Here is a 10815-nt window from a genome sequence, read left to right on the forward strand (position 1 = left end):
GGGGTGGTGGAGTGAGCTAAAGAATGATGATGGATTAAACCCAGATCAGTTGACTGGGGGCGAGTGTTTGATTTGCTCAAATGCTCCGTCCATCATCCCCTTTGGTATCACTTCGTTCTTCCTAAGTTGGCAGGGTATGTCCAGACGTGGGTCTCTTGCTCACTTTGCCACTGGATTCAAGATAGCCTGGCTGATGACGGTTATGAACCCGAAACCAGTCCCAGGATTCTTGTTTCCGGTCCAGGGAAGACATGGCTTGGCAGTTCGGGCTGGACTGTTCCCATGAGGCACAGGGTCAGACTTATTTGCATATGGCCATGTCTGAACTGGGGTGGTGGAGTGAGCTAAAGAATGATGATGGATTTAACCCAGATCAGTTGACTGGGGGTGAGTGTTTGATTTGCTCAAACGCTCCGTCCATCATCCCCTTTGGTATTGATTTTTCCCTGTTGCTGCATTGCCGTGTGGCTGAAGAATTGATGCAGCACCTGCCGTGCATCTGAATGATCATCATGTCTCCGATGTCTGAGACCCCGCTCCAACTATGACACAGGCCCTGCTGTGCAGCTACAGAAACCTATGCATCACCTGTCACCAGACTGGAAAAATCGTCAGAGTGTTTCGCCACATCAACCCAGCGTGTCCTGATTTTTTATGTATTGCACCTGTGCGCCAGTCATACATGGCTGCAGCCCAGCAGTAAGGAACCAAGGCCGCGTGTCAGAAATCGACGCATCACCTCTCCTCACAGTAAGGAACCTACACAGCACCACCCCTGACAGTAAGCATCTGCTGAATCATCTCCCATGGTAGTAAGGAACTGATGCAACACTATGCTTTTCCAGTGCCTCACCTCCCCAGCGCCTGTTTGTCTAATTTTGATGCATCCCAGGTACTGTGTGCTAAATGTGATGCATCCATAGTTGTCAATGAACTGAACTGTTTTATACCTTTTAAAAGCAACCTTTACTTGTGTATGTTGGATTTTTGTCATTTTTGTCTTGAATCTTTCAGATAAAGATCGGTTATTTTTAGGTCCAGTTAGACAGCCCAGCTGTCTCTTAGAGACCTGTTGTAATCGCTCTGTGGGCATTAAGTCCATCCCCTTTCTTGACATTGCTTTTTATTTGTCTGTGTCAGTGTCCTTCAAATATCCCAGCTTGCTAGTGGTCAGTCCTGCCCCTTGTACCTCCTTTCTCTCTTCTGTTCCTCCCACAGAGCAGGGACTTAGTACGGTTTCATTCCACTATGGTTCTTTATCTGTTATTTGTGGGGCTATTTTTCTGCTTGGATTCCTGTCCTGTTACTGTTTGACAGTGTTCAACTTCAGCTCCCTACCTGCTTACATTTAAATATAGAATTCTTACACCCATTCCCTCTTAATTCCACAGTTATGTTACTGCCGCCGTCCCTGCTGTGCCTCCCACTCTGTTGCTTTTATTTTATTTAGGTTTATTTAGACTTTTTGCACTTCTAGATGGTTGCCGTCAGTTGGGCTTTTTTTGGTAGGATAGTTTGGTTTGGGCTTCCTTTTAAGGCGGATTGGGCTTGTTTTGTTACTGCCTGCCTCTGCTCCCTTCTCAATTGCCTGTCCACCTAATTATTTCTGTGCTCCCCACCCCCAACCCTCCCACAATAGGGATTGTGTGGGCCCCCACCACACCTCCAATATTGATCGATGCTTTTTAGTGCATTTTAGGGCAAAGATTTGCCCACAATCATTCACAGGATGTTGAACTGATGCCGAGGTTTGAACACGGATCTCTAGCTCTGAAGTCTGCAGCTCTGGCTGCTGAGCCAAGTCCTCTCTCTCTGCAGGCTGCTCGCATTAGCAGGAGCTTGCTCTGCAGTCTTTTTGTTTCATTTTCGTTGTGCTTTCCACAAGCACCAGTTACATTATACAATTACAGTTTCATATTTTTTGCAGACACAGGGAGAATAATCGGCAGCTCAGGACATCACTTAAATGTATTTAACAGAGCTGCTGATTAATCTCCCCGTGTCTACAAAAAATATGAATATCTCATTCTCATTGTGGGGCACAATACATGATAACCATCGAATTTCCGCTCTGATAATAACAAAAGGTTTAAAGACATGTTTCTACTTTAATATTTTAGGAATCTGGTATCCATTTGGGGTGTGGTCTCCTTTCCAGTAGAAAGTTACAGAATGGACAAATGTGTTAAAAGTAAGGATTGTGGAATGAAGCACTGATGCCTAAATTAAGATTAATATGTCAGTGTCATTACAAGTATAGGGCAGAAGATTGCCTTTTCATTAGTGCCTGTAGCGAGCACCAGCTTCATTATTACGCTTGGCCTGAACGCTGAACGTCGTGGCATCCCATTCGGTGGAGAAGTGATTGCCCCGATCTGGAGGTGTTTACTTGTTCGTTTTGAAAAGAATTCAATTCAACTTCATTGTATAGCCTCTAAAATCCGACTGGGTCTTTGTCTGAAATTCCATCAGAACAAGTATGCTGCATATTAACCCTGCCCAATTTCTACTCAGACTGGATGAAACCACGCAGAGTCTAGAGAGGGGGGCTGTCCTACATGACAGCGCACCTGTCAGGTTTGTTGTCTTCCTGGGGACATTCAGAAAGTATCCCTGTGAACACATTCTGCCCATTGCTTACCATTGGCTTGTATTTTGTAACTCGCGTTTGCTTGGTTTATATTTGCTGGCTTTATTTGTTTTTGTTTGTCCAGCTTCATCCGCACCTCCCATACAGCACTGTTAGGTCAAGCCGGGCAGTGCAGGCACTGCTCAGCAATGCATGCTGTATTCGAGTATGGACTCAAACCCCCACCCACTCTCAGGCCCATATTTGCCATTGGCTTGTGTCATTGTCCTTCGGAAATTAAGGCTTCTAATTAGTTAATAGGCTTGTTAGGTCCTCCTTAGTACCACCTTGTCTTAATTTGTATCCTCCCATGAGGACTGGCCCTTTTACTTCTGGCCTTACACAGTATGTCTTATTTAGTCTGTAAACACTTTTTCTATAACGAGTCTCTCCTACTGAAGGCACAACATGCTTTCCTGCAACATTCAGCACGCCATGCGCGCTTTCACTGTCCAAGCAGCCCAGGACAATGGCGGCCGCATTCTTTGAAATGAAATAGGTCGAGCATTGACAGGAGTTTGAGCTATAGGTATTGTAAATGACAATACTTTTTATTTATGTTAATTTTCAAAACAGATAAATAAAAGGCATTGTCATTTATATTTCTAATAGTTTAAAACTCTCACAAATGCAAGATCTATTGCACTGCAAATGCTTGTTCTAAACTGGTGTGGTGTCCATTTGTAGTGTTTAACTGTTTTACACATTGCCTCTGAGATACGCCTCACTGCTCGCGCCAATCTACCAAGAGGGTGAGCAGAGGCAATCTTGTGTGTAATTCCCTTACCCTGACTAGAAGGAAGGGTCCCTACTTGGGCAGGGTGCAAGCCACTGCCAACTAGAGACCCCCATTTCTAACAGTATTGTACGGGAAGTAATGTACCAGCTGGTTGGAGGAAGCACTGGAAAGCTTTATGAAAGTGGTACTCAATCTGCCTAAAGTGCTCCTTAGTCCATCTCCAATTTGAAATTGGGTTGATCCAAATGTTTCGGATATTGGACTCTTCATATAGAAAAACAACTTTAGAGAAAAAAAACTCAAGTCTGCAATCTTAGTTCATGTAACACACTAGTCCTGCAATATTAAGCCCAAGTGCTGAAACAAAGGAGATCATTTAAGGTTCCAACTGTTATTGCTTCGGATTTAGGAAAGTTGGTTTAATTGGTAGTGGAATTTGAAATCTACTTGCCAAGGCATCAAACAGTGGGTCAAAGAAATAAAAGGGGAAAAATATACAAAGACTGGTCATCTCCAATGATTGTGAAATGGTGTAAACCCAGAATAGTTAGTCGCACGGTTGCAGATTGGGCGGGCAGTGTGCAAAAGCTAGTTTCTGCTTTTTAAGAAGAATAGATATTGAAAGGGATATGCGGCACAGTCAATTTGAGCAAGAGACAACCCTGTGTTAAAAGATGTAATAGAACTGTGTCCTTACTAACATATGTCTCATTTTTAGACTTTGAAGCAATCAGTATTATGTCACAATAGTCTTAATGTATTTTTAAGTTTAACCTTAAATGCTGGATGGGAGTCATTGTACGGCAGGAACACCCATAGTTTAGACTTAACAATTCTGAAAGGCGTATCTGATTTTCTGCATCTGGTGATTTAGGTGCACTTTAATGGATCTTCATTAATACTGTAGTAACTTTGACACAATAAACGCATTTAATACCGATGTTTATGCCCACAGCCTGATTAAAACATCTACAGTAATTCATAGACTCAGTTTTTCCTTGTACAAGTTTAGCTAGACAATACCTGATGAAATCTGGTTGTCAAAATTTAGGCCTGTGTAGGTTTCTTTGTAGGGATAGAGAAGGCATTATGGTACAGTAATGCAGAGTCAGTTAAACTGAGGCCTTCATAGTGAACAACCACAGGTTAAGCGTGTAAGAGACTTGTTGGTAGAGGCTTCGCTCCAAGGAAAATATTAAAACAGGGAACAACAGGATGCAGTTACTATGAGATTCGGAAGTTGATGCAAGCTATGAGGGGCGCTTTCAATTGCAAGGACAAATCAGAGTAGTAAGCACATTTAAAGATGGACAAACCAATCGAATGGAGGTTCATGGACATGTGACGTGTGATGGGCGGGGTGGTCTTCCCGACAACTCACGTACATGAAGAGTACATACAGCATCTGTTTTTGGTTTATCTTGAAAGCACAGCTGTCTGCATGACCTACTGTTAAGACATCTTAAAAATCTACTTTAAGTGGGTTGAGACTCTGCCAGGAGAATGCTCTCCTATCTTGTGATTTTGGATGTTTGATAGATGATTCCACCTCCTATAGAGTGTATGCATTGCAATACATGAAAGACTATTTTACATATAAAAATCCCAAATCACACCTTAAATTCCTTTACATAGATGCATTTTATACAGAAAGTAATCAAATATTTCCTTTTTTCCACTTCAGCAGGCTTTTAAATGTATTACTCAGGGCTTAAAATGCAAGCCAGACATTTTCCTTTAAGCAATCCTCCACCCTCAAAACGCTTCAGCGTCCCCAAGCAGGGCCTATTCACTGAGAGAATCCTCATTAAAGAAGGCACCATACACAGAAATCAAACTGTGATGCAAAAGACCAACCACGTACCTGAGTGTCAAATTTAGCAGCACTGTATAGAAAAGACTTGCAGATGTCATACATTCCGTCAGTGTCACATGTTGAATTCTCCAGGCAAGCGAATGCTCCACAGCCTACCTGGAGGGCACTACTCAGACAGCGCACCACTTCAGCTGCAAAAAGAACACAAGGAGTGAAAAAATGATACAGGTTTGAATACCGTACAGTAATTCAGCAAGACAGGAGCTTGGTGCTTCCAGTAGAGAACGACAGACTTGCAAGCCAACTCAAATACCCACGCTAAATACCATACGTCCAACATCCCAGTCAGGAAACTCACACAAACACAAGCCCTCCACTGATAACCTGCAACAATAGGATCAGACGCATTTCTGCTTGAAGAACTGTAGCCAGCAGCCCCTCTATTCTTGGGAGGGACAATCTCTTGCCACTCACTTGCATCAACATCATTTGTGGTGGTTTCAGTGCTCACAGTTTTGCCCAAGAGCAAGGGATACAACAAGACTAGACCTACTTTGTCACTAGGCATGAAGTTGGGCAGCCATTTTTGAGAGCAAGTAATTGCAGTCCGCACTAGTTAACTCTTCGCTCCTTTCATGGGACTCTAACAAAAGTGAATTTACAACATGGGTAGGTTGCAAACACCACACTTGCAGCGAGAAAGGCCCGGGAGTTGGTGGCACTCCATTGTTTCAATGAACTCTTATTGAAGGCAGCAAGAGCTATTATAAAGTGCATATGCCTGAGAATCTACCACCATTTGTCAACCTGAATCCGAGAATCCAGCTGCCATGCTCATGAGATGTAAACACTCTTACACTCTAACCCAAGTAGATTTCCATTAGGACTGCCTCTGTTCCTTTGTCTCACAGTGTGCAAAACGTACAAAGTGTAGACTTCAGTTCACGTTTCATACTTTATGTTTGTTCTGTAATGGAACGAAGAGAGTGAATACCTGCTCCTACGAGTCAATTTGTCGATTACATTAAAAAGCACTAGAACCCAGCTGCCAATCATCCTACTTTAATCGAAATTATTAAACACCTTTGGTTCCCCAGCAAGTTTCCTTCCTGCCTCAGGCATACATACACAAATCCATAATCAACTCCCTTCAGACTGGAAGGTCAAGCAATGATGCCTTGGACTGAGGGGACCCTGCAGAGAAACTGCAAACTGGGAATCCGTCCGCGCATTTTGTTGGAGGGATGTGCTGGGTGAAGTGTTACAGTTGGCTGTAATACTGGCTTAAAGGTGTTCTGGTTCTTTTGATGTGCATGATTTGTTGTGGGTTTAATCTTAAAACCTTACTGTGTGGCCAACTGGCCAGCATACTATTTAAGACAAATATCATTTTAAAGATTAATTAGACTTTTTTTTATTTTTATACCTGGAGAATAACAAGCTCTATATAATGCACTACGATTACATATCTAGCTAGTTAAAGATTAAAGGCCAATTACCCACCGGATAGTGGACCAATCATGCCAAGGATGTTTCAGGTCAATCAATTCTCACTCCCTTGATGAGCGGCTTCAAATTCTGCGAGTGAAATTGATGCACTTTATTGAAGTGAAAATGACGCTCCCCTCGGGAAATGTCCACCCGGAAGAGCTTCCAGCTGATATGTGCACCATCACACACAATTATTTAGTAGGCAGAGCAGTACTCAAGCTCTACGCTACCCCCTCCCTTCCCCCCCTTCCCCCCACACACACGGTACTGTTCAAAAACAGGCTTATGAGAACTTGCACAAGTGTTTAGTGCATGGAAAAGCGGCCCCTTGACGGCAATGACAACGGTCTGTGCATGGAGTTCTTGTCTGGTCTAAGGCAACAAGCAGTTGAGCTGTACAGAACACGGAAGGGGTCCGTTGGAAGTGGAACTATGCCATGTACACGCCGCCATCGACCCAATAGTGCACGATAAGGGGTGCATTTAACCAGTAGAGTGTAGTGCACCAACGGTCTTTACTCAAAGTAAGCAATGCCTTGATCTATACTGGCCCTCCCTCTGGTGGGGACGCGACACCATTGCCCCCTTCACCCCCACAATGCCACACACTTGAGGATCCCTGCGCGACTTGCTGGTGTTAACACCAAAGAGGGAATCAGCGTCCCAGCCCTCGACAGACTGAGGGAAAATTTAAAAAACAACAAAAAAAACACATGTTGTAGGGCTGCACTGTGTTGAAGCGCCAAGGGAACTCGGATTGTGCATGACGTAGTCGAAGCAGCCATTAAAGCAGAACATGTCCTCCGCCCCTAGAGACTCGAACCACACAGTTGGGGGAAGAGCCCGTTCATGTCTCATATCGCCCGTTTGATGCCAAACCGCGCTCTCTGCACTTGACCGAATAAATACTTTCGAAGCCACCGAAACATCTTGCAGTAATGAGACACACTTGAGCAGGGGTGTGTTGGAGGGTGCGGCCAACACACGTGCTTTCACCACAGCCTTCTGCGGCACATGACCCGGGTACTTCCGGTGCTGGACAGCGCCTCGCTGCTGCCGGTGTTTCACACACATTCGCGAGTGAAGCCTCTGGAGGGCATCTCTGGCGATCATTTGTCAACAGACGTAGGGATCTCACTGATGGACACACTGGTTACCCCTCGCACTTGACATGGACCAGGTGAAGCTCTCAATAATAGCCTAGGCGTGAGTGAGGGCCACTCTTCAGAGGTCCTAAAACTGTGATTCTTCAGTCAATCTACACTAACCAGGTCCTGCAACAAGTCTCGAACCTGCACCCAATAACACCACTTTCATCAAAGCCTCTCATAAAACCGCCCCCCCCCGTCCGTTGGAGACTTACCGATAGCACTATGCCCAGTCACATCTCGGCAATGAATGGCGCTGCCCCGGGCGAGCCGTGAGTCACTCTCCCCCAGTTCCCCCTCACTGGAGTTGAGTGCCTTGCCCTCTATAGGTCAGAGTACTAAGCCCTATATCCGAACCCCTCACTTGGTTGCTCCACTCCCCCACACCTCCCGCCCCTAGCCTCCAGCCCCAGAACTGCCGCTGATGGTCACTGCTTAAATGTGACCATATAAAGCCTGACCTTTGATCCATACAACGCCCCTCCCACCTCCCCCTCAAATCTACTACTTGTTTCAAGGGTGCTCGCATCTCATTCCGTCTTTCTATGGAACTGGGGGAGCCGGGTCTGGTGGCTTTAGTGGACCAAGGCGTCCACCGTAGGGGTGTATGTTCGACCTCATGGTCACAGGTTGAAATCCCGGAGGGTCCGCTCATCCTTCCATCCTTCTGAAGTCAATAAAAGCAGTACCATTGAGTTGGGTATCACAGGTTGAAATCCCGGAGGGTCCGCTCAGCAGTCAATCCTTCTGAAGTCGATAAAATTAGTACCATTGAGTTGGGTATCACAGGTTGAAATCCCGCAGGGTCCGATCAGCCTTCAATCCTTCTGAAGTCGATAAAATTAGTACCATTGAGTTGGGTATCACAGGTTGAAATCCAGGAGGGTCCGCTCAGCCTTCAATCCTTCTGAAGTCGATAAAATGAGTACCATTGAGTTGGGTAACAACAAACATCTGTTACTGTGTCGCCCTCCTTCACTGGAAAGGGGTCTCTGCTCTCCCTGGCCGCTACTTACCCCGCATGCTGCTGTCCCTCTCTCGACCTGTGCTGTATGTTCCGGATCCTCTCGGGTGCTTTCTGCTGCTTCTCTGGTCCCTTCCAAAGCAGCCCTTCCTCTCCCTTGAGCTGTGCGCTGCCATTCCGTCGCCCCTTTCCTGCTGCTCCACCCTGCTCCTTAATCGGAGCTGTGTGCAGCCATTCCTCGCACCCGAGCTGTGCGTTGCTAATCCTTTGGCTCCCATCCAAGCTGTGTATTGCGGCACCTTACGGGAGCTGTGTGCTACTGTCCTCCTCCTCGAGATGTGCGGTGCTACTCCTCGCCTCATACAAGCGCTGAGAGGCGGGCGAGGCGCGGAAGAATCGAGCGGGGTGTCGAACTCTGGCTCAGCTCGAGGACTTCTTGGAACTGCGAGCCTAAAACAAGCCGAGCCTTCAGGTAGTTCCTGCCACCCTCCCTCGTCGATAATTTTACGACAAAGTCGTCCTATTTCAACTTGATATAAAAAATAATATGTATGTTCATTGAAACAAAATGTCCAGGTGTAGCTCCTCGAGAAAGAAAGAAAAAAAACAGCACGAAACTTTGATCTAAAGCAAAAGAGAGAGAAAGAGAGAGAAATGCCCTTCTTGTGGCTTAACTGCACAAGCAGCAATCTAAAGATCAACCCCGGCTTCCTTCCTCGACTAAAATCAAATGAGTGATCAGAGGCAATTATCTTATTTCACCTTGCCTCCTATTCCATTATCACGTTTGAGAGAGCACTTTGAAATGCATCCCTTAAGGATGTGCATTGTAAAAAACCTAATTGTATGTGTTTTTAAGAGACCCTATATCACAACTACCAAGAAAATATATAGGATACAGACGACAGCTGGCTTACTTTTGAATCACTAGCGGCATCGCCATTGGGGTAGGGGGGCATACATGTTTCCAAGATAATGTTTGTAAATTATCACTTGCAATAAATGGCATTCAATGCAAACTAATTATCTAGAGAGAAACACTTCTGCAGGTTAAAAAAATAATTTCATATAATTGTTATGCCACCGTTGTACTTTTGAATGGCTTTCGATGCACAATTTAAATGAAGAAGTATGTGAATGGCTCAGCTCACGTTATGGTCCTTAGAGCCAAGCTGGACCCCGGGCTCGGTTCTCCCAGTTCATTTTCTGGCCCGCCCCCCTCTAGCTGCTGCTGCGAATACCCCCCCACCCTTATATGAGACGTGACGGCTGCTTCCCCCGCCGCCTGTCCGAGCTCTGTGTGCCTCTATTCTTTCAGTGCTCTGTGTGCTCCTGCTCCTGTCCCCCCTAAACCGTGCGCGTGGTCCCCTCGACCCTTACCTGAGCTTTGGGCTGCGCCTCCCCTCGACCTGCGGCCGCTCAAGGACACATCCTGCTCGAAGTCCTGGGCCGCGCAGGTACACACCACCACCAGCAGCAGGAGCAGGGCACACTTGTGGAGCATTCTCTGGCAGGGTCCCTGAGGGTGGTTCTAGATGTTTCCTGTGTGTTTCTGGTCCCTTCTGGGAAGCTGCACAGCTCTCCTGCTAGTAGTTCTAAAGCTGTCCGGGGTTTGAAGACCGAGCTCCTTTCCAGTCCGCCCTTATGTACCCAGCACGTATCGCACCCAATCAGAAGCCCGGTGAAGAGAGCCAATCAGGTGCCATTCTCATTCATGCGCTGATGAATAGTTTAAAAAACTTAACTTTCCACTGAGCCGGAAAAAAAAACATCCTGAGGATAATCGAACTGCAAGTGGCACCCGTCTCCTCTCTCTCTCTCACATGCACACGACAATCGCCTGCTTCTAACAAATATATTAATCAAAGAAGGTCCGGCAGATAAACTGCACTTCACCAGCAGGGTGTGGTGAACCGGGGATCCTGCCTTGTCGCCATCAATAGGCATTAATTAATGCCCCACCCCCGACGAGAACAGTTTAATCCGAGCAAATAAAGATTTCAAGTTGCCCCATTTCCGTTTTTTGGT

General features: G+C 45.9%; 1 protein-coding gene across 1 annotated transcript in view; it reads right to left on the bottom strand.

Annotated features, from left to right (window-relative positions):
• The window catches only part of STC1 (stanniocalcin 1), a 28221-nt gene extending 17816 nt beyond the window's left edge, over positions 1-10405 (bottom strand). The window contains exons 1-2 of the mRNA XM_085633312.1: positions 10168-10405; positions 5233-5375 (exon numbers count right to left, since the gene is read on the bottom strand). Coding sequence (XP_085489438.1) covers positions 5233-5375; positions 10168-10291 — 267 coding nt within the window. The 5' untranslated portion in view covers positions 10292-10405. The remainder of the gene's footprint in view (positions 1-5232; positions 5376-10167) is intronic.
• Between the last annotated feature and the right edge of the window lie 410 nt (positions 10406-10815).

This window comes from Triturus cristatus, chromosome 11 (genome assembly GCF_964204655.1).
Source record: "Triturus cristatus chromosome 11, aTriCri1.1, whole genome shotgun sequence".
NCBI classification, from domain to species: domain Eukaryota; kingdom Metazoa; phylum Chordata; class Amphibia; order Caudata; family Salamandridae; genus Triturus; species Triturus cristatus.